Raw genomic sequence first — 24,419 nt, 5'->3', positions numbered from 1 at the left:
TGTATAAATAGGGGAATTTAGTGCTTTTACCACCAATACTTAAAAAATTCTTTTTAATGTATTATTTTGAAATAATTTTAAACTTACAGAAAAGTTGCAAAAATAGGTCAAAGTTCCCATTACCCTTCACCCAGCTTCCCATGATGTTCATGTCTTGCATAACAATTGTGTAGTTATCAAAATTAAAATTACCATTGGAACAATATTGTTAACTATAGACTTTATTCAAATTTCACCAGTTATCCTACTAAAGTTCATTCTCTGTCCCAGAATTCAGTCCAAGATCCCATGTAACACTAAGTTATCATGTGTTACTGTCCTCCAGTCTGTGACAGTTCCTCAGCCTTTCCTTGCTTTTCATGACATTGATACTTTTGAAGAGTATTGGGTCAGTTTGTTTGTAAAATATCTCTTAATTTTGGTTTGTCTGGCATTTTCTCCTCATTAGTTTAATGTGCAAATATTTTAGGGAAATACCACAGAAGTGGTACACCATTCTTAGTGTATCCTATCCTACATGATACTGATATACCTTATTACTGGTGATGTTAACCTTGATCATTCGATTAAGGTGGTCTCTGTCAGGTTTCTCTACTGTTGACTTATGATTTTTCCTTTTGTAATCAATAAATATCTTGAGAACATACTTAGAAACTGTGCAAATATCCTATTTCTCCTCAGACTTATACCCAACTAGTTTTAGCACATATCAGTAGATCTTTTCTACAGCAGTTTCTATTATATTCTAATGGTGATTTTTTGTTACCCTCATTCTACACTTATTATTTGGAGTTCTGCAGGGAGGAGCTGTCCCTTCTCCTTCATCCCTTCTTCTCTCCCTCACTGTCTCCTTTGCTTCTTTCCTTCCTTTTCTTCTTTATATCAGTATGGATGTTTTATTCTATGGATTATAATCCAATATTATTATTTTGTTGATCAAATTGTCCTAGCTTTAGCCATTAGGAGCTCTTTCGGATTTGCTTCTTTGTCCTTTGCTTTTAATGACTCAGAGCCATCTTTATATCCTTGATTTTTTCTGTTCTATAATGCAAGTGGGTTAGAGTTTGTACCTAAACTAAAAGTTGCTCAGTAGCTAAACTGTTTGGGATTCTCTACCTGCTTTTTTCTGCCTTGTTCCTTAGGTTCAGCCCTTAATTTTTGGCTGTTAATGAGGGTTCCTGCCTGTAACAACCTCTTCTCATCCTTTTAATTTGTGATGCTTCCAATTTTTTGTAATTTAAAACAATAATGAAATTTGTTAGAACTTGGGTAGAAGAGGGACACATTCCTCTGAGAAAAATGCATAAATTTTCAGTGCAGGATAGTGAATGTATTTTGGCTTCTTGGAGGCTTTACTTATTTTCAGATTCTATGTTTAAAATAGATGAATGTGTTCTTAAAATGTATTTCTTTTTTTTACATAGGCTGCTGCTCAGTGTTACATTGACTTAATTATTAAGGAGAGTGACAACAATGTAAAGCTTATAGTTCTAGATCGATTGATAGAATTAAAAGAACATCCTGCTCATGAACGAGTACTACAGGTAAATATTTCTGAAACAGAGAAATCCTAAATAGAATCTTCTTTCAAATTGAAATAATTCCCAATACTTTTCATCTTGCTTAGCTTAAATGCTTGGAGATTTTGGCGGTTTAAAGTTTGGTCAACTAAGGTATAACTCTTGAAGCACCGTAGCCTTTTGTGGTATTGTCTTTGTTATTAAAAAGAATTTCTAACATGAATTAATGTGTTACCTTTTATCTTTTCTATTTGTACTGCACTTGGTGTTCTTACCAGTAGAGATATATTTGTTTTAGTTTTAATTTACATTTTTTGCAAAGTAATTAACACCAACTGAGAATTAAAGATGATTAGATTCTAGAAAATTATCAATATACCTGTTTAATCTGTGACAATGATTATTGTAAAACTAAAGCCCCATGATAAAAATAAAGCTACATTCAATGCTGATCCTGGATCAGAGTAACAACAAAAACATTTTCTATAAAGGACATTATTGGGACAGTTGGAGAAATGTGAATGCAAACTCTGTATTAGTTAATAGTATCGTTAATCAGTGTTAAGTTCTTTAAATTTTATAATTGTGTTATATACGAAATTTTTCTTATTCTTGGGTATACAGTGAAACATTTAGGAGTATAGAGAATAAGACACAGCAAATGTGAGATATTAACAACTGGTACATATAAGTGAAGGTTATAGAGGAGTTTATCCTTAAAAGTTTTAGAACATTTTTATCAGAATTTTTAAAAAATATAAAGTTTTAAAGAAGTGAAATATTTTGTTTTGCTATATTTAAAAATATTTGCTATAGAATTTTAAGTATGCTTAGTTTCCTGCAGAGCCAAAATAACATTACCGCACTTAACAAAATTGTTAATGAATCATCCAATTTTCCCAGATATTCCTAAAACACCCTTTTCGTTTGATTTTTCCTATTTATAGCCATACATCACACTTGGTTGTGATGTATGTAATTGTGATGTGTGGTTCCTTAAGTCTCTTAATTTGAGCAGTATCATTTTTTCAGAACACTGACTTGTTCGAGAGACTCCTTCTGGATGTATCTGGTTACTTTTTTCGGTGTCATTTAGCTTGTTGCTCTGACTTCTGTATTTCCTATAAACTGCACGTTTGAGCTAAAGCTTGACAGAGTCAGAGTAAACGTGTTCAGTTTGAATGCATCATATGTGATATTACATACTTCATGTTGCCTTACATCAGGCAACTCAAATTATCTGTTTTGTCCAACAGTAGTGATTTTATTATTGATTAGAGAATTAAGGTCATGATAGAACCCTCTATTCTACAGTTAAGATTTTCTTCTTGTGACCAGAAATACTGATATTAATTCTAGATTATTTCTGTTCTTTTTTAGGATCTGGTTATGGACATCCTAAGAGTTTTGAGCACACCAGACTTAGAAGTACGCAAGAAGACTCTGCAGTTAGCACTGGATCTTGTCTCCTCTAGGAATGTTGAAGAGGTAAAACGAAATTCTGACAGCACTTTCTAAGCTGTCAAGCCAAACATGATGTCATTCTCACTTAGTTTTGCTTTGTTCTGCAGCTGGTTATTGTCCTTAAGAAGGAAGTAATTAAAACAAATAATGTGTCAGAGCATGAAGATACTGACAAATACAGACAACTCCTTGTGCGAACATTGCATTCCTGTTCTGTCCGATTTCCGGATATGGCTGCAAATGTTATTCCTGTGGTATGTAATTCCAGTGATCTTAATTTTGAAATTCTCTAAAAATAAGAATTAGGAAATTTTAGTTATTTGACAGTTAAATTCTGGAAATCTCAGCTCTTTATAATCACTAAATCTCATGGGCAGAAGAGATCTTTATGTCTGCTAGTAAGCTCAAAAGGATAAGGACTCTGACTTATTTCTCTCATATCTTCACTGAAAAAACAACAAAAAATAATGACAAATATACCTCGATATACTATTATAATTAATATTTGTTGTTGGTGGTTTAGTTGGTAAGTCGTGTCCGACTCTTGTGACCCCATGGACTGTCTGCCAGGTTCCTTTGTCTATGGGATTCTCCAGGCAAGAGTACTGAAGTGGGTTGCTGTTTCCTTCTCAGGGGATCTTCCCAATCCAGGGATCGGACCCAGGTCTCCTGCATTGTAGGCAGATTCTTTACCAACTGAGCTATGAGTGAAGCCCTTAATGTTTGTTACTATTACCTATAGTAAAATATTCTGTGTATATAAATCAATCAGTAGGGCAAATAAGTTTCTTTTAGATAATCAATAATTTTATCTCTTAAATTTGAAGGATTTAGTTAGAGGAAAAATTAGCATACCAAGAATGTTTTTCTTTCTGTCATTGTCAGACAAATGAAGTATGTTATTGTAATTTGAAATTTTGACTTTGAGTTCTGAATTTTCTCTAAAGTGATTTTACTTTTAGTTACAACTTTGTGTGTCTCCAGTTATTTTATTTTGAATTGTGGATTTCCAGCTTCAGTTTTTGTTTTTTTGGTTATGCCTGGCCTTTGTTGCTGCACATGGGCTTTCTCTGGTTGCAGCGAGCAGGGGCTACTCTAGTCGTGGTGTGTGGGCTTCTCATTGCAGTGGCTTCTCTTGTCGCAGCACAGACTCGAGGGTGATGGGCCTCAGTAGTTGCGGTGCACGGGCTTGGTTGCTCCAAGGCACATGGATCTTCCTGGACCCCTGGACCAGGAATCAAACCTGTGTCTCCTATGCTGGCAGGTGGATTCTTATCCACTGGACTAGCAGGGAAGTCCTCTAGCTTCAGTTTTATCATGTGTTTTGTAATAAAATTCGCTGCAGGTAAACTAATACATAATGGTACTTGTCTCTCAACTTACATTTTGCTGTGCATTTGAAAAGTATTATTTATTTTCTTTGTAAACTTGTTCAGTTTACTTATTAACCTTAGGTAATAGGTAATTTTCTTTCTGAAAATGTGTAATTGCTATCCCTTTTTATTTTTCTTTTAGTTAATGGAATTTCTCAGTGACAGTAATGAAGCAGCAGCTGCAGATGTCTTGGAGTTTGTTCGTGAAGCCATTCAGCGCTTTGATAACCTGAGAATGCTTATTGTTGAGAAGATGCTTGAAGTCTTTCATGCTATCAAATCTGTCAAGTAGGTTTAAAATCTGTTTAAATGTAAAGTTAAGCATTTTACCAATTTCTGTCTTTAAGGGTAAGTTGATAGAAAATATAAGACAGGAGAGCTGTCTTAAAACAGTTAAGACAAAATGAGACAAAATAAATGTCAGAAACATGTCACCCCTACTCTCACCCTTAGTGAATCCATAATCTATCAGCAAAAAAATTTCTGGTAGGTAGGTATGATTTAGATAGGTTTCTCCATTTTCATTTCCTCTAAAGCATCATAAATTCTAAAGTGATTAAGAAACGTATTTTTATTTATTTGTTTTGTTATGTACCTTGACCAAGTGGGCTTATTACAGGGATGCAAGACTAGTTAAAAAAATTCAATCTATGTAATCCACCATATTAACAAGGGAAAGAATTACCCCCACCCTCCACCCCATGCACATACAAGCAAAACTATTAGAGCTAATAAATGAGCTCAAGATTGCAGCTTACAAGATCAGTATTAAGTATCAATTGCATTTTATACACTTGCAAGGAGTAATCTGATAAGGCAAATATTTTTAAAAGATATTATTTTGGGATACCATTATTATTTATATTCCCTCTTTAGCATTTACTGAAGTGGAGGATTGAAAATAACAGCCTAAATCTGTTATGTTTCCCTTCAGATAGCCTTTGCTGATGAGAAAGGACTATTGCAGCTGAGTTTGCTTCATTTAAATCATCTGATGGATTGTAGTAGACTTGCCTTGTATCTGCCTGTATAGAAAAGAAGGGAGTACAATGTTGGTTTTATGATATGAAAATGTATTGAGATTTATGGAAGTGAGAAAGATTTGTTTCCTTTCTGGAAAAAAAAAATCATGTCAAAGTTTAGCTTTTGGCAGCCATAACCTCTTAGGGTTTCAGTTTCTAGAATTTTTTTGGAATAAATTTAATGAAAATCTTAGGGAAAAGATGACTGAAGACTTAATTCACTTCAACATTTTTAACTAGAAAATTGTTGCTTGCTTTTATTTGAGGTTTTTTTGTTGTTATTTTGATTCTCTGCATTCCTTCCTTTTTCATTGGTCTATTTGGCATCCCTGCCTCTTCAGTGAATTACTTTTTATATAAAAATAATACATACTTTTAATAGTGGTAGGTTATAAAATCAAATTTACCTTAAATTCTGTCTGAAATGAAAGACAACACATGTCTGGGAAACATTTGGGTATTTTATTTTTTAAACTCCTGGGTTTACCAGTTGTAGAATGTTCCTAAATAAAAACACTTACTTTCCTTTTAATTCTTGTGACTTCAGGAGAGAATCAAAGAAACTTAGTGTCTTGTTATATTCTTTCTTAACATTTCATCCATAGTCCCTTGGAACTGCAGAATATTTTTTTCTTCCTTAAGCTTAAACTCACAAAAAAAGATCACTGCTTCAAAATTTGTTGGCTGAGTCAGTTCTTCATAACTTGTATTCTTGCCTTAGGATTTACCGAGGAGCATTGTGGATCCTGGGAGAATACTGTAGTACCAAGGAAGACATTCAGAGTGTGATGACTGAGGTCCGCAGGTCCCTTGGGGAGGTATGTTTTACTTTAATAAATGCTAGTTTATGTGGTGATTTTTATTTTAGTAAATCTGACTTTTATGTGGTGATTTATTTTTGTGTTTTTATTTACTAGTGTTTGGGCTAAAGAACATTGAAAAAATTTTAATTACCTAGATAATTAAGCCTCTGGTCAATGGGAAATTAAGGGAGTTGTCCTCCCCTGCATTGATAACACATGTTCTTTTATCTGTATTATTTACCATTCTGGATAAGATTTTATTTGAACAAAAGGTTATATATTTTAAAAAAGGAAAAAGAATTGTAAAACTCTGCTTAATCCTCTGTGTTATAAAAAAAGAATTCTTGTAAGAACAGGGCTGACTTTAGAATACCTATTTATGTACTAAAACTGGCAGCATTTTCCTCATCTAAACAAGCCCATATAGTAGAATAGAAAGAACAGTGCTTGTTAGGAACCTGGATTCCAGTCTTGCTTCTGCCAGTAATAACTCTGAGACTTTGGATATAATTTCCTTAACCTGACTGGACATCAAGTTTTTCATCTATATGGTAAAGTTGGTAGATAATGTTTGACGACTCTTGGAGCTCATAAATTAGATGATAGACTGGTGTTATGGAGAAGGCAGTGGCAACCCACTCCAGTACTCTTGCCTGGAAAATCCCATAGATGGAGGAGCCTGGTAGGCTGCAGCCCATGAGGTTGCTAAGAGTCGGACACAACTGAACAACTTCACTTTCACTTTTCATTTTCATGCATTGGAGAAGGAAATGGCAACCCACTCCAGTGTTCTTGCCTGGAGAATCCCAGGGACGGTGGAGCCTGGTGGGCTGCCGTCTATGGGGTTACACAGAGTCAGACAGGACTGAAGTGACTTAGCAGCAGCAGACTGGTATTAAGAAATAAATACATAGTATCTACTTGGTTTAAAAGAGAGGAAGTTGGGTGACTTCCCTGGCATTCCAGTGGTTAAGACTCCATACTTCCTATGCAGGGAGTGCAGGTTCGATCCCTGATTGGGGAAAAAGTATTGGATATTTAAATATGTTTGGCTTCCTACTGATATTTGATGTTTCCATTTGATTTTTAGATCCCAATTGTAGAGTCAGAGATTAAAAAAGAAGCTGGTGAATTAAAACCTGAAGAAGAAATAACTGTGGGACCAGTTCAGAAATTGGTAACTGAGATGGGCACCTATGCAACTCAGAGTGCCCTTAGCAGTTCTAGACCAACCAAGAAAGAGGAAGAAAGGTAATTTGCAGCACCTGGGACCTGCAAGCTATACTTCTGTGTATAAAACAGTCAGAGGATTTCTTTCTCTTATTAGTTTACTCTTTTGACCCAAATAGAAATCTTCACTATTTAAGATACTTGGAAGGAAAAGGATGTTTAAGTTCTTTCTTCCAGAAATTGTGTTAATAGTTTTAATTCTCTGCTCCTAATAAATATTCTCATTGAACTGTGTTCTATTTAAACTAAGATTACTTTACTCACATAGAAAATACTAAGTGGAGGTAACTAATGATATTTGAGTTTTATTTCCAAATAACATTTGGAAAACATATTTTCAAGATTTTGCACTTCTAATTGATGGAAAAAAAATTTGATGTTTTCCTCCATATTTGCTCTCCAATTATATAGTGAAGATGATGAAAATTTTGATGATGTCTAATTGTACTAAATAAATAGCTTGTCTCTGATAGTCTTTGACAGTATTCTGTTGATTAGCCACATTTCATAAAGGAGGAATTTGAGGCTTAAAGAGGTTTGGAACTACCCAAAGGGACGCAATAAATGAATATACACCTTTAACAGTTTTCTCTTTATTTATTTAGCTCTTTTAACATTGCAGATGTGTTAAAGCCATGTATTTTTTTAAATCTTTTTCCTTTTTTATTCTGAGAGGTAAAGAGGGAGCTAGTGGAGATTTTTATCATCGAAGGGTGGCAGTGAGAATATGAAGTAGGCTTCCTTGAGTCATTTATACAAAAGCTGCATGCTGCTTAAGAACTTGGTGGGTTTCATTTGCCTTGATTGCTTTGCAGACCTCCCCTAAGAGGATTCCTTCTGGATGGAGATTTCTTTGTTGCTGCCTCCCTTGCCACAACTCTGACCAAGATTGCCTTGCGCTATGTGGCTTTGGTTCAGGAGAAGAAAAAGCAAAATGTAAGTTCATTTATTCTACATTTACCTAAAATGAATATTGAGTGCCTGCTATATGCATTGAACAGTGAGGACCCAAAAGTGAATGAATGCTTAATTCCTGTCATAAGAGAGCTTATGCTTTAATTGGGGAAATGGACACAGTAATATAATGAAATATAGATATATAATATAATGATTGTAAAATTGACATAGTAATGTAATAACAACACAGTATGATTAGTCCAGTGGAAGTGATACACGGGTTTATGAAGTTATTTCTGATTGCTGGGATTAGTCAAAGCCCAGTGAAGGAAATGCCTGTCTCTCCAGCATCTTCATCCTGCCAGTCATAGTCTGTTTTATCCTAGAAATGCCTCTTAAATATATTCCCATTTTTGCAGTTCATACCTTCTTCATGGCTTCTGACCATTCTGACTATAAAACCATAAAATGTCACGGGTAAGATGTACCATTTCTTTCCCTTTTCTTATTTACCTAGTGACCAGACTCATGGTGGGAAGGGATATACTTAGCAAGTTTTAAGTAGTTGAGAGTTGGAAACAGGACACAGTTCAAGTACCTTTTTGGTTTTTTTTTTTTTTTCATTTTTGCTTTGTTTGTTTTCATATTTTTCTTCCTGGTAAAATACATGTAACATAAAGTTTACCATTTAAACTATTTTTAAGTGTACTGTTCAGTGTTGTGAGTACATTCAAATTGTTAGCCATTACCACTATCCCTATCCAGAACTTTTTCATCATCCCAAACTGAAAATAACCAGCAAACAATAACCCCATATTCCCTCCCCTAGTCCTTGGCCACCACAATTCTGCTTTTCTGCCTCTATAAATTTGCCTGTTCTACACACCTATTATAAATGGAATTATACAATATTTGTCCTTCAGTGACAGGCTTATTTCATTTAGCATAATGTTTTCAAGGTTCATTTGAATGTTGGTGTTGTCAGAACTTCTTTCTTTTTTCAGGCCGTCTAATATTCTGCTGTTACTGTTTATCCATTCATCCATTATAAATAGTCAGTTTTATTCTAAATATTTTTTAATGAGAAAAAAGTTATACTTACAGTGTTTTTAATTTTTTTGTATACATGCAGATTTCTGTCTGATATTTTCTTCCTGCCTGAAGAAGTTGATTATTCTTATAATTCAGGTCTGCTGAAGATGAATTCTCTCAGCTTTCATTTGCCTGAAAAAAATCTTTGCTTTCATTAAAAAAAAATCACTTTGTGGTGAAACTGAGTGTTTTTTATTTTATTTTTATTCATATCTTTTTCACATTGCTAAAATAAGGAGTGATGTAATGAAAATTAATGAGAAAAAAATCAGTCGTGGTTAAAACACTGAAGTACAAATCTTGTTAATATTGTAGTGGAGATAGAAACATCAAAAAATAGGATTGCATTAAGTTCAGTTCAGGTCAACAAAAACCTTTCCTCAGAAAGAGTTTATTATGACTTTTATCTTTGAAACACTTTTTCCCTAGTAGTGATCATTTTGTGTTTTACCATATTGTAGTTTCACTTAACTTTAAACATTTTCCCTATGCTCTTCTAAACCCTTCCTAATCATAATAATATTTAATAGTTCCATAATAATCCATTAGATTCTTTCATGTAGTCCATATAATAAGACACTTTATTTTTAGATTAGGGATTTTTGAAGGATTTTTTTTTAAAATTTCCATCGTATAGCTTTCCTCCTAAATCCATAAATAAGATTCAGAGGATCAGGTAAATTATAAGATGTGTTATCTCTTTTTAATCATTTACTTTTATTTATGAGGAGTAACTTACTTTGTAATTCTCTGAGGGCCCTTATTTATTTATTTAGGTCTTGTCTGTTCTTTAAATTATGCTTCTTAAAAATCTCCAACATTTTATGCCTTGGTTCTGCAAGTTGGGAGAGCATTTGCTGGAATCTGTTTAGGAGAACCAGCTTTCTGGTAACATACTAGTTCAAGAAATTTGCCACCTTTGGTACAAGGCAGAAGGAAGTTTGGTCGTTCATCACCGTGCTGTCTAGGCTTTCCTTCATTTATGGCTTTTCCAACACTCTTCATTTCTTAATGTAGATCTAACTTTCTCTCTGGTATCGTACACCTTTTGCCTAAAGAATTTGCTTTAACTTCTCTTGTAGTGCAGATCTGTTGACAGTTAATTCTTTAGGTTTTTGATGGTCTGAAAAAGCCTTTATTTCTCCTTCAGTTTTGAAAGATATTTTTGTAGGTATAGCGTTCTCGGTTGCCAGTTTTTTCTTTTAGCACTGTAAAGATGTTGCTTCACTGTTCTCTGGCTTTCAGTACTATCAAGATGTTGCTCTTGTGCCCCTTTGTGGAGTGTGTCCTGTTTTCCTTCAGCTGGTTTTGGATTTTCTCCTTATCACTATAATTATAATTTCAGGTTTCAGTCATTTGATTAGGATATGCTTTAGTGTGATTTTCTTTATGTTTCCTTTGCTTATGGTTCATTGAGCTTCTTGAATATGTGGTTTTAGAGTTTTTATCAAATGTGAGAAATTTTTGGTTATTATTTCTTTAGCTACTTTTTTCTGTCTCCCCTTCTCTGTCCTTCTAGAGACCATATCTGGACACAAAGGATTATTAAATTTATTCTTCCCAGGCTTCTGATAATTTTTTCATATATGTATGCTGATCACAATGTGTAGATACATTTACATCACAATGGTGGAAAACAATACAGAAAACCAAGGGACCGGTCTAGATTAAAAGGGGCTAAAGAGAATAATAATCAAATAAAATGTATGAACCTGATCCTGGATTAAAAAAACAAAATTTTGTGACAGTTCAGATCAGATCAGTCGCTCAGTCGTGTCCGACTCTTTGTGACCCCACGAATCACAGCACGCCAGGCTTCCCTGTCCATCACCAACTCCAGGAGTTCACTGAGACTCACATCCATCGAGTCACTGATGCCATCCAGCCATCTCATCCTCTGTCGTCCCCTTCTCCTCCTGCCCCCAGTCCCTCCCAGCATCAGAGTCTTTTCCAATGAGTCAACTCTTCGCATGAGGCAGCCAAAGTACTGGAGTTTCAGCTTTAGCATCGTTCCTTCCAAAGAAATCCCAGGGCTGATCTCCTTCAGAATGGACTGGTTGGATCTCCTTGCAGTCCAAGTGACTCTCAAGAGTCTTCTCCAACACCACAGTTCAAAAGCATCAATTCTTCGGCGCTCAGCCTTCTTCACAGTCCAGCTCTCACATCCATACACAACCACTGGAAAAACCATAGCCTTGACTAGACAGACCTTTGTTGGCAAAGTAATGTCTCTGCTTTTGAATATGCTATCTAGGTTGGTCATAACTTTCCTTCCAAGGGGTAAGCGTCTTTTAATTTCATGGCTGCAGTCACCATCTGCAGTGATTTTGGAGCCCCCCAAAATAAAGTCTGACACTGTTTCCACTGTTTCCCCATCTATTTCCCATGAAGTGATGGGACCGGATGCCATGATCTTTGTTTTCTGAATGTTGAGCTTTAAGCCAACTTTTTCACTCTCCACTTTCACTTTCATCAAGAAGCTTTTCAGTTCCTCTTCACTTTCTGCCATAAGGGTGGTGTCATCTGCACATCTGAGGTTATTGATATTTCTCCTGGCAATCTTGATTCCAGCTTGTGTTTCTTCCAGCCCAGCGTTTCTCATGATGTACTCTGCATATAAGTTAAACAAGCAGGGTGACAATATACAGCCTTGACGTACGCCTTTTCCTATTTGGAACCAGTCTGTTGTTCCATGTCCAGTTCTAACTGTTGCTTCCTGACCTGCATACAGATTTCTCAAGAGGCAGATCAGGTGGTCTGGTATTCCCATCTCTTTCAGAATTTTCCACAGATTAGTGTGATCCACACAGTCAAAGGCTTTGGCATAGTCAATAAAGCAGAAATAGATGTTTTTCTGGAACTCTCTTGCTTCTTCTATGATCCAGCGGATGTTGGCAATTTGATCTGTGGTTCCTCTGCCTTTTCTAAAACCAGCTTAAACATCAGGAAGTTCACGGTTCACATAATTAGGAAGATTTAATTGAATTTGGAGTGTAGTAGATATAGTTGGGAATTGTTACATTTCTTAGGTGAGATAATGATACTATGATTATCCAGGAAACTGTCCTGAATCAAGAGATGTTTGCTAAAGCACTTATGAGGTAAAGATTCTTGCTTTCATACGTTAAGCCAAAAAAATTGTTGTTTCGTTGCTAAGTCAGAAGTCTGACTCTTTGCCACACCATGAACTGTAGACCACCAGGCTCTTCTGTCCATGGGATTTCTTAGGACAAAATACTGGAATGGGTTGCCATTTCCTTCTCCAAGGGAACTTCCCAACCCAGAGATTGAATCCACACCTTCTGCATTGCAGGCAGATTCTTTACCATTGAGCCACCTCAGAAGCCCAAGTCAAAAAAATAAATGTACATATATGGTTAGAATAAGAACACAGTTTTGGCAGAATATTAACAATTGGTTAAGTGTATCATTCTTGGGCTCCAAAATCAATGCAGACAGTGACTGCAGCTACAAGATTAGAAAGACGCTTGCTCCTGAAGAATAGCTATGACACACCTAGACAGTGTATTAAAAAGCAAAGACATCACTTTGCCAACAGAGGTTGGCAAAGCAGTTCATGGGGTCACACAGAGTCAGACATGACTTGGAGACTGAACAGTAACAAAAAATCATTCTTTTGACTTTCTGAAGTTGGAAAGTGTGAGAGAAAATAGTTTTAAAATCTCTACTCAATCAGTTGAGGGTTAATGAAGGTTTTAAAGGATGGCAGGATGGAGAAGGGTATAAAAAAATAAAATCTAAAATATTCAGGTTAAGTGATATTGGGTTTAATTTCTTGGATTTTGAGTTATATTAAAGTGACATTATTGCATTTGGAGAAGCCTGACGATAAATAAACCATTTCTCTCCTTGTCTAGTCTTTTGTTGCTGAAGCAATGTTGCTCATGGCCACTATCCTACATTTGGGAAAATCCTCTCTTCCTAAGAAGCCGATTACAGACGATGATGTAGATCGAATCTCCTTGTGCCTCAAGGTCTTGTCTGAATGTTCACCTTTAATGAATGACATTTTCAATAAGGAATGCAGACAGTCCCTTTCTCACATGTTATCTGCTAAACTTGAAGAAGAAAAATTATCCCAAAAGGTAAGGTATATATATGATAAAGGCATAAAAGTGCTTTGTGTTCTTTGTTGTTGATTTTTCAGTTCTCATGTATGAGGAGTGTCTATGTTGAAGGCCTCCAAAAAGCTATCTTTTTTTCCAAATTAAAGAGAGTTGGTATATTGTTTTTGCAACACAGAAAGAATCTGAAAAGAGGAATGTGACAGTACAGCCTGATGACCCCATTTCCTTCATGCAACTAACTGCAAAGAATGAAATGAACTGCAAGGAAGATCAGTTTCAGCTGAGTTTGCTGGCAGCAATGGGTAACACCCAGAGAAAAGAAGCCACAGATCCCCTAGCATCTAAACTTAACAAGGTAACGATATATCAAATACACCAGTGGATTATTTAAATTGGCTGCTTAAGAAAGTAGTAATCAAGAATTTGTTTGTCCTGCTGTTTATTGTAAAAGAAAAATAACTAGTACAGCATATTTTTTTGTCCTTACTGTGATTGATAGGTTCATTAAACGTGAATTGAAACTCAGTGGAACCTGATACTTTTCTATATGCTAGTACTATTAGTCCCGTGGCTGATTTCATAACTTGTTCCAGTTGTGTGTCAAATTACCGTAAACTAAAACATTGAGTCAAGGGATCCTGAGAGGTTAACTAGAGCTTTTAAAAGGTAGAACACTAGCCTCCTCCCCCACACCCTGCCCTCAGTTTCTCCTGTCCCCTGCTACTTTAAACAGGGCAACTCCACTTTTATATTCTTAATGTATTGAGTTCCATATAAGATTTCATTAGGAAAATTATTCTTATATCTCTCTTTTCTCAAATATTAAATTTACACATCCATGACCTAGTTTAATCCTTCCTCTGTTAGATAAGTAAACAGTCTCAAATTGATTTTGTTGCCCAAGGTAAGATTAGTGGCAGAATAGGAACTACTAAAACACTTTCTCCCTTAAAATTGGTAATTGATATTGACAGTATTACAGTTATTTTTTCACTTTGTTTTTTTAAATTGTGGTAAAATTTACATAAAATCAAATTTACCCTCTTAACTTACTTAAGTATATATATATCAGTTGATTTGGCTGCATCAGGTCTTAGTTATGACACTTGCTTAGTTGCCCTGCAACATAAGAGATGTTAGTTGCCTGACCGGGGATCAAACCTTCATCTCCTGCATTGCAAGGTGGATTCTTGACCACTGGACCACCAGAGAAATCCCCTCTTAACTGTTTTTAAGTGTCCAGTTCAGTGGCATTAAGTACATTCACATTCTTATGTAACCATCAGAACCATCTATCCCCTGAACTATTTTCATTTTTCAAAACTGAAACTCTATGCCCATGAAACAATATTTCCCCATTCCCATCTTGCCTCAGCCCTTGGTAGTCACATTCTACTTTTTATCCCAGTAAATTTGACTATGCCAGGTACCTTATATTAGTGTAATCATACAATTTCATCCTTTTGTGACTGGTTTCTTAGTTCATTTAGCCTAATGTCTTCAAGGTTCATCCAGTTTGTAACGTGTCAGAATTTCCTTTCCTTTGAAGGCTAAATATATACCACATCTTGTTTATCTGTTCATCTGTTGATGGACCCTTGGGTTGCTTCGACCTTTAGGTTGTTGTGAGTAATGCTGCCATGAAGGTGGATGTTTGGATATCTCGTTGAGGTCTACTTTCGTTTGTGTTAAACCCAGAAATGGAATTGCTGGATAATATAGTGATTCTGCTTTAGTTTTTTGAGGACCGCTGCAGTGTTTTACATAGTAGCTGCACTGTTTTACATTCCAGCCTTCAATGCAGAAGGGGTTCTGATTTCTCCATATTCTTGCCAACACTTATTTTTCATTTCTATTACAGTAACGATCCTAATGGATATGAAGTGACATCTTGTTTTAGTTTTGATTTGCATTTCCCTAGTGATTAGTGATGTTGGGTGTAATGTCTACTCAAGTCCTTTGAGAGTGATTTTAATCTGGTTGATTGTTTTCTATATGTTGAGTTGTAGGATTTCTTTATGTATTCTGGATACAAGTCGCTTATCAGATGTATGATTTACAAATATTTTCTTCCATTCTCTGGGTTGCCTTTTCACTGTGTTAATAATGTTCTTTGGTGCACAAAAGTTTGTGATTTTTGATGTAGTCTAATTTACCTATTTTTTTCTTTTGCTGCCTATGTTTTTGGTGAAATGTTATGTTTTACATTTTTAAAATATTATATATACTCTGGATTTTTCTTTTTTTTTATGGAGTCGCAAAGAGTCGAACACGACTGAGCAACTGAACTGAACTGGATGTTTTTTTAAAAGTTTTGGTGGGGGTACATCTAAAAATTTATCTTCATGGAATTACAAGAATTTCTTGCTTGTAATTATTTTTCCCGAGTTTGAGTAACAACCAGTGATTGTATGTGCTGAGAGATTTAACTGAAAATCTGTTCAAATCTGTTCAGTTCCTAAGTTGAGATAATGTTTAATGTATTTGCTGAACATATTTAACATGGTAATGTGTAAGTTTCAATTACCATGTCTAAATTATAAAACAATTTTATTATACCCATTTCGAATGACTGGTTTAATCTAAGTACATCTGTTAATCACCTAACATTCCTAGTTGTTTGGCTAGGATATATTTGATTGTCTCAGTCATTTGATTGTTTTTGTCTGACAGGTTACCCAGTTGACAGGTTTCTCAGACCCTGTGTATGCAGAAGCCTATGTTCATGTCAACCAGTATGACATCGTCCTGGATGTACTTGTTGTGAACCAAACCAGTGACACCTTGCAGAACTGCACGTTAGAATTAGCTACTCTGGGTAAGGAAAGTTACCATAAAGGGAAAGTTTTATTATATGGTAAATCTTTATGACAGGTTACTAAGAGACATGTACAAGTTTTAGTATAAGAATTCTCTTGAGCCCTTTGTGACATTTTGAATCAAGTCTTAGTTTCTGAGCCTCTGTGATACTTTCTTATGCTTATGTTCTTTGGTACTCCTAGATAGGTTCATTCAGTGAGCTTGATCTAACATATGTCAGTTTTTTAAAATATACATAAGAATTGCTTATATTACAGATTCACCAGATAGCTTAGTTAGTTTCAATTGCCTTAGTGCAGAACAAGGTATTTTCTGAGTTCATAACTAAATACATACCCCATGTGTGGCCAAAGTAATACATCATCACATTTAGCAATGTGAGTTTTTTTTCTTCTTCTTAATAAAGACACATTTACGCATCTGGCTTTGAAATTGGAAAATACAAATTGTATATAGGAACAGTGCACTTTACCTACAAAATTCTGTATGACTTAAGCAAGAGTTAAGAGGCTTTAAGAAATCAAGGGAGAACATAGTTCTGCCCTGTCTTCCTCAGCATAGCTTGAGTCCTACATAAAGAACTAATTCTTTCTTCAGGTTGGTTTATCTTTCTTTGTAATGGAGTGTACAGTTTAAGACTTAAGCTTTTTGAAAAGTTTGTATCCATTCACTGAAATAAAATGGTATGCCCCAAATACACCCCCCCACACACATAAATGAATTTAAATATACGATTATTCTGAGAAGCCTATTACCCTTTAAAAGAAAATGTGCATATTGATGTGAATAATAGTGTTAAATGATTTTTTTATCCTCATATTTGAATCATAATCCTTCTTTTATTCCTTGTTTTACCAGAAACTATTGAGCTGTATTTTAAGGTTTTATGATTGGAGAGGTTAATATGTATGTCTTTTTAGCCACATCTAAATTTTTTTTCAGGGGACTTGAAACTTGTGGAAAAGCCATCTCCTTTGACTCTTGCTCCTCATGATTTTGCAAATATTAAAGCTAATGTCAAAGTAGCATCAACAGAAAATGGAATAATTTTTGGTAATATAGGTAAGGAATTGTTTTATAGCCTATGGTGTTTGGATGTTTTTATTAAAGAATTTCTGTAATGAGTAGCTGTGTGACATTTCTTGAGGACAGGACTTGAATCCATTCATTTATTGATTTATGGGGCATCTGCTGTGCTATTCAGGGTTGTACTATGTTCTGGAGGTACAGAAATGAGAGTCACTGTCCTCAAACTGTTAAGCAAGAGGAGAAGAATAAGTAATATAAAGTTAAAATACAGTATGCTAAGAGCTAGGGTATATACTATGTGCTTTGGGTCATAGGGGGAAAATGCTAACTATGGAAGGCTTTATAAAGGAGGAAGGAATGTTATCAACCGTTGAACTAAGTCTAGAACCGTGCACAGGTGTTTGTTGCCAGGCCAGCTAGGGATTACCGTGCACAAAGGTATTTAGTCAATAAGCTCTCTTTTTTAAAAAAGCAGTTTCTGTGGTAGGAAGAAAAAAATCTCTGCCCTCAATAGCTTCTAGTTCAGTAAGGGAAATAGATAATGTACAGTACAGAATGTTAAGCACTGTGACAGAAGCCTGTGCTGGTGAAGTGGAAGTCTATGCAGGGATTCGGTTATTTCTCGCAGAGTGGTGGGGGGTTGGGAGGAGAGGCTTTGTGGAGGAGCTGAAGCTCAAGTGGGGTTTTGAAAGATCAGTACGTGGTCTACAGACAGAGATTCAGTTGAATCAAATGCAAGTAGTTTGATATACCTGGAGTTGAGTGGCCTAGAGCCTGATGGTAGAAAAGAGTGAGGTTGAGAAGGTTAGTGGCAGCTGTACTATACTTGTCATGCCAAGAATTTCAGACTTGATCCTGGATATAAAGAGGAGCCATTGAGGAACTATTGGTGAATCACATAATTAAATATTTCTATGGCAGCGCTAAAGAAGACTGGAAGAGGCAGGAAGGTTAGCTAGTAGACTTGCAGTAGCCCAGGTGAGAGATGACAGAGAGTTTGAACCAGCACAGTAATGGCCAGGATGAAGAGAACGACTGAATATAATAGATTTTAAGGGGGTAGAATGTTCAGGACATGGTTATTGATTTAATAGTAAGTGGCTAGAGCAACCCTCAGATTTCCTTCTTGGGTGTGTTGGGTTGGTGTTTATGTTTATCACTGAAATGGAATATAGGAGAGAAGGACTGAGAGATGTAATAAATTAAACGGTCTTTAAGTTACTGAAGGGCAGTTTGAGATGAGCCTGGAACTTGAACAGAAGGTCTAAAGTAGAGATGAATATTTGTTTTTAAACCATAGAAATGGAAGAAATTACCTAAAGAGGGCATAAAGAGTTAGAGAGGGGAGATTTGAAAACTGAATCCAAGAGAACAAGAATATTAAGAGCTGTTCAGAGTTTTTTATTCAGAGCAATATTAAAAGAAGGAGAAGCCTGTAAAGGAAGTGTGGTTAGAGAAGTAAGGAAAAATCTTGAAGATGTGTCCAAAGCTGCAGAAGATCTACAAGAAAGGTCCTTTAGGTTGACTATCAGTGATACTAAAACATTGCTTACGGTGTGTCTTGGGCAATGGTGGTAGGTTCAGGGCTACATTGGACTTGGAGAAATAAAGATAGTGCGTGTAGATCACTCTGAGTGTAGGACCTTGGTTTTGATAAGATTGAGAGGGGACAGTAGGCAGAAAAGAAGTAAAGGATGAGAGAAGATTTTTTTTTAAGATGAGAGAGCCTTGACTATGTTCATAAACTCTAATGGAAGAAAATCAGTATGAAGGTAAAGACAGTAAGAGTAAAAGAGGTGATGACTGATGGAGTGAGGTCCTAAACCAAAGCAGGCATCACAGATGGCAGCAAGTATTAACCTTGAAGAGAAGAGGCAGCAAAAGTGAGGTGGTGAAAGTTGATAAGTTAATTCAGAGAAAAATACATTTATTTTTAGACATGGGGCTGAAAATTAAAGGAACTTATTCTTGGTAAGCTTGCTGCTGCTGCTGCTCAGTCACTTCAGTCATGTCTGACTCTGTGCGACCCCATAGACGGCAGCCCACCAGGCTCCCCCGTCCCTGGGATTCTCCAGGCAAGAACACTGGAGTGGGTTGCCATTTCCTTCTCCAATGCATGAAAGTGAAAAGTGAAAGTGAAGTCTCTCAGTCGTGTCCAACCCTGAGTGACCTCATGGACTGCAGCCCACCAGGCTCCTGCGTCCATGGGATCCTCCAGGCAAGAGTACTGGAGTGGGGTGCCATCGCCTTATACTGTGGGAACACTATTACCTGTATATCTTTCTACAGTGTCTATAACACATTGCAACTGCTATGTAAGCACTCATTGACTGAATCCTGGCCTCTGCCACTTAACCAGTTTTGTGACCTTGAGCAACTTAACTTTTCTGTTTTTGTTTCTCTATAAGATAGAAAGTAATAATACTGTAACATGGGATTAATGGGAATATTAAATAGGTAATTAATTTGTAAAACATATACAATAGAGCTCAGTATAGAGTAAGCAAAACTATTTGCTAATATCATAGTTGTTACTTGGAAATATGAAAACTTTTAAATTAAAATTTGCCTTTGGTGATTGGGCATCTTTTTAAATTGCAGTTTATGATGTCTCTGGAGCAGCAAGTGACAGAAACTGTGTGGTCCTCAGTGATATTCACATTGACATCATGGACTATATCCAGCCTGCAACTTGCACTGATGCCGAATTCCGTCAGATGTGGGCTGAATTTGAATGGGAAAACAAAGTTAGTCCTTAGATGATTTTCTTAAACTCCTTATCTTTCTTTTTGGCTAGTGTTGAGGGATTCTTTGATAAAAGTAATCTCAGATGTGAAAAGCAAAGTCTTTCAGTATCTGTGCTTACAAATTAGCCTTAACTGGAAAGCGTGCAACTGGTTTGGTTAATTTACTGTTGTAAATTGGTGAGAGTAACAGTTCTATAATTAATCTAATTGTTCAAGACATTATAAACAACGTTCCATCCCTGTGTGTATGAATAGAAACTTACCATTGAATCAGTATCCAATAGAAGCTTTGCAAAGTCAGTGGCTTGCTAGCGAACTTTGTTCCTGTGAGCCTTGATTTTTATTAGAACTATTTTATATACAGCATGTTGACAGTCTATGAAGTTATCTGTACTCGAAAGTTCTGATACCAGCCTACAGTTTGTTGGATTTTGTAGATGTCACTTACTTTTCATTGCCCACCCTTTCCCCTTAAGTACTTGGAAGGAGGTTTTAATATGACACATAAGTGATTGTTTTATCAGCCCCAAGATAAGAAATTCACAACTTTCTCTCTGTTAAAAGTATAATCTCTTGACTTTTTTCCTCTTCCTCTGTACAGGTGACAGTTAACACAAATATAGTTGATTTAAACGACTATTTACAGCACATATTAAAGTCAACCAACATGAAATGCCTCACTCCAGAGAAGGTAAGATTTGCCTGGGTACTTCTTAAATCTGATACAGAGTAATGGTAGATTCTTGGCTTTCTTGTATTTTCTGTAGTATATTGTGTTTTTACTTAGCTTGAGAAAAGCAGTGTCATTCTGGACTAGTTAGAAAAAACTATCCCATAGGATGTGTGAATCTGCTTACTGGTTTCTACTGAAATAGGAGCAGTATCTGCTTGTCCCTAGAGCAGTGACCCAACTAAATAGTCAGATTGACTTTTCTTTTCAGTCTTCTCCCTTTTAACTAAAAACTTATTCCAAAGTGTACTAGATTAGAAAATATCCATGACCTCTTCTTTTGATTCTGATTGTGGATCAGAATATATCTGATCAAGTATGGAATTGTTAATGTACTCTGATTTTTTGCTATGTTTGTGTATGTATGAAAAAAAGACTAGAGAGAAAGACCAAAAACTGAAGCTGAGAATGTAAGGAAGTTTTCTTTATAAAATTTCTGCTAATGTTGTGGTAGTGATTTAATCAGTGAAAGAATACTGCCAGACCAAGTCAAGTAGGCTTTAATTCATGTTAGTCTATTCAACAGATATTGAGTCTGATAAATACTATATGCCCGATACTCTGTGAGCTGCTGGATATACAATAATGAAGAAAATAAAAATAGTCTCTTTCTTCATAGAGCTTAAGGTCTGGTGTAGGAGGCAGTCAAACAACTCTAAACAAAGAATATAGAAATGCAAATTAGGATAAGTGCTATTTCTTTAAGATCAAGTTTATCGAGATACAGACCAACAGTAAAGCTCACACATTTTACGTGTATAGTTCTGCGAGTATCAACAGGTTCATACAGTCATGTATGAATAAGTGGTGAATAAGCTGCTTTAAGTGGTGATAATTTACCTGTGCTGTTTAGTCTTGCTTATGTGTAGTTCGCTAGTATTGAGTTTATCACAAATTTCTTGCAGGCACTTTCTGGTTACTGTGGCTTTATGGCAGCCAACCTCTATGCTCGTTCCATATTTGGAGAAGATGCACTTGCAAACGTTAGCATTGAAAAGCCGATACAACAGGGACCAGAGGCCCCTGTTACTGGCCACATAAGAATCCGTGCAAAGAGTCAGGTAACGGTTGCTATTTTTGAGATGGTCTCTGAACTGAATAAAAAGAGAAAGAATCTGTGTCTCTCTCGTTTCTATATATAGTGTCCTCTGGCATACTAGTGTTTAGTGCATTGCTAGTGCTCAGTTGCTCACTTGTGTCTGACTCTTTGCAACCCCGTGGACTGTAGCCTGCCAGGCTCCTCTGTCCATGTGATTTTCCAGGCAAGAATGCTGGATTGAGTTGCCATTCCCTTCTCTGGGGGTCTTCCCGACCCAAAGATTGAACCCACGTTTCCTGCATTGGCAGGTGGATTCTTTACCACTGAGCTACGTGGGATGCCAACCATCTTATGTAAATTTAAATATAAATTATATATAAATTTATATATATATAAATTATATATAAATTCCATTTAAATATACCAATTTTATATACTTTCATCTCAATTCTGTAAATATTTATCCCTTTAACCTTTGTTTTCATTTGGGATCCAATCAACAAGCTTGGTCTTAGAGGAGTTTTATAAGTTTTTTTTTTTCTTTTTCCCTGTCCATTTTACTGACCTTTGTATAAAAAGTTCTGGCATCTCCAGAGTGAGATTGAGCTGAGGAGTTCTTGCCCTTTGGTCTAACTGTTGCCCCAATAATTACTGGTCAAATATCTCAGTGCAAATTTTTGTAGCCTCTTAAATGCATATTTTAAAACTGGGTAAATAGAACAGATGTGTTTGGCTATTAATGTTGGGGACCAGTAGGGGGTCCCTTTTGGCCCATTTAACCTTAGGTAGTGTATAATATCAAATCTTGCTTTAATCACATAAATGCCCATTTTATTTATCCCATTTTAAATAACCACTAAAGATTTCTTTATTCTTGTGAAATAACTCTTTCTAAAAAAAAAACTTCTACCTTGTTGGAAATTATAGCCAGTCTTTCCTTACAGACTTTTATTGTTGACATTAGATGCTTATATATATGTATATATATACAATTCTTGTATTTATAATATATATTATTCATATCTATAATATATTTTATATTTATAATACAATTATATATTTGTTTTAATATTTATAACAATATATTATTTTATATCTATAATATATACTATTTTAATATTTCTAATAATATAATTATATATCATATATATGATCTAATGCAACCTCATTCTGGCTCAGACGGTAAAGAATCTGCCTGCAATGCAGGAGACCTGGGTTTGATCCCTGGGTCAGGAAGATCCCCTAGAGGAGGGCATGGCAGCCCACTTAAGTATTCTTGCCTGGAGAATCCACATGGACAGAAGAGCCTGGTGGGCCACAATCCATGGGGTCGCAAAGAGTCGGACACAACTAAGCGACTAAGCACACACACATATTTATAATAACCATACTTGGTAAAGAATACACCTGCAGTGCAGGAAACCCCAGTTCGATTCCTGGGTCGAGAAGATCTGCTAGAGAAGGGATAGGCTACCCACTTCAGTATTCTTGGGCTTCCCTGGTGGCTCAGCTGGTAAAGAAGCTGCCTGCAGTGCAGGAGACCTGGATTTGATCCCTGGGTTGGGAAGATGAGAAGGGAAAGGCTACCCACTCCCGTATCCTGGCCTGGAGAATTCCATGGACTGTATTTTCCATGGGGTCACAAAGAGTCAGACATGACAGCAACTTTCGCTTTCACTTTTCACTCTTGAAGTATAACTGCTTCCTTTAATAAATGGCCCACCTTTTGGGTCTGTCATTCTGGTTTATTTGCAGTCAGATTAATTCCTGTGGCGTGTTTGTGAATGTATTCTTTAGTTTTTTGAAATCTAGTGACTGTAAATCTAGCACTACAAGTACTTAACCAAGTGAAGCTTTGTTGTGTCTGTTTTGTACATCTTAGTTTCAGTGTTGGTTGGTATCATTGAATGGGGCTTGGTAAGATGGAATAACTGATTACATATGGTTTTAATAATTATGTATAAATATCTTCATTCTTTCTTACAGGGAATGGCCTTAAGTCTTGGAGATAAAATCAACTTGTCTCAGAAGAAAAATAGTATATAAGAATAAACAAAAAATTCTTTGCAGCTTTACAGTTAAAATTTAGGTATGGGCTTACTGGACTCCAACATCTTTTGTACTCTTTTTGTGCTTTGTGTTATATAGAATCTGAGTTCATGCTGAATGCATTCCAGCCAATAATTTATAGCCTTTCCCTTAAATCAAGATTGATTTTAAAATTATAGTTTGTCTTTTGTCTTAACAGTTTTGAATGCTGTCCTCAAAGTATATAATGTTTCTCACATGTATCAAGACCATTTTCACAGTACAATAAATAGATCTATTCCTAAGTCTTTTGTTGTTTTATGAATAAATGTGTAATTACATAATTTTAGTTATGTAACAATGAATTTCTTTTAGTTGCATTATAGATTTCTATTATAAATTTAAATTGCTGTTTGAATTGTGAATATATGAACTTTATTAAGAGAATTTAAAGATACAGTGATATGAAATGAGATAGGCCTTGATTTACTTGATTAATGGTTGCTGCTGCTGCTGCTAAGTTGCTTCAGTTGTGTC

The 24,419-nt window shown here is 35.7% G+C and overlaps 1 protein-coding gene across 1 annotated transcript in view; it reads left to right on the top strand.

The window, feature by feature from the left end:
- The window catches only part of COPB1 (COPI coat complex subunit beta 1), a 34,942-nt gene extending 10,755 nt beyond the window's left edge, over positions 1 to 24,187 (top strand). The window contains exons 8-22 of the mRNA XM_044929566.2: positions 1,425 to 1,544; positions 2,901 to 3,008; positions 3,092 to 3,238; positions 4,500 to 4,645; positions 6,101 to 6,197; positions 7,273 to 7,433; positions 8,228 to 8,348; positions 13,280 to 13,507; positions 13,665 to 13,844; positions 16,163 to 16,307; positions 17,252 to 17,371; positions 19,940 to 20,085; positions 20,687 to 20,776; positions 21,721 to 21,876; positions 23,841 to 24,187. Of these exons, the coding sequence (XP_044785501.1) occupies positions 1,425 to 1,544; positions 2,901 to 3,008; positions 3,092 to 3,238; positions 4,500 to 4,645; positions 6,101 to 6,197; positions 7,273 to 7,433; positions 8,228 to 8,348; positions 13,280 to 13,507; positions 13,665 to 13,844; positions 16,163 to 16,307; positions 17,252 to 17,371; positions 19,940 to 20,085; positions 20,687 to 20,776; positions 21,721 to 21,876; positions 23,841 to 23,900 (2,025 nt within the window). The 3' untranslated portion in view covers positions 23,901 to 24,187. The remainder of the gene's footprint in view (positions 1 to 1,424; positions 1,545 to 2,900; positions 3,009 to 3,091; positions 3,239 to 4,499; positions 4,646 to 6,100; positions 6,198 to 7,272; positions 7,434 to 8,227; positions 8,349 to 13,279; positions 13,508 to 13,664; positions 13,845 to 16,162; positions 16,308 to 17,251; positions 17,372 to 19,939; positions 20,086 to 20,686; positions 20,777 to 21,720; positions 21,877 to 23,840) is intronic.
- Positions 24,188 to 24,419: the final 232 nt, after the last annotated feature.

Source organism: Bubalus bubalis, chromosome 16, assembly GCF_019923935.1.
Source record: "Bubalus bubalis isolate 160015118507 breed Murrah chromosome 16, NDDB_SH_1, whole genome shotgun sequence".
NCBI classification, from domain to species: Eukaryota; Metazoa; Chordata; class Mammalia; order Artiodactyla; family Bovidae; genus Bubalus; species Bubalus bubalis.
The sequence above is the reverse complement of the archived record's forward strand: the minus strand, read 5'-3'. Positions and strand labels throughout refer to the sequence as shown.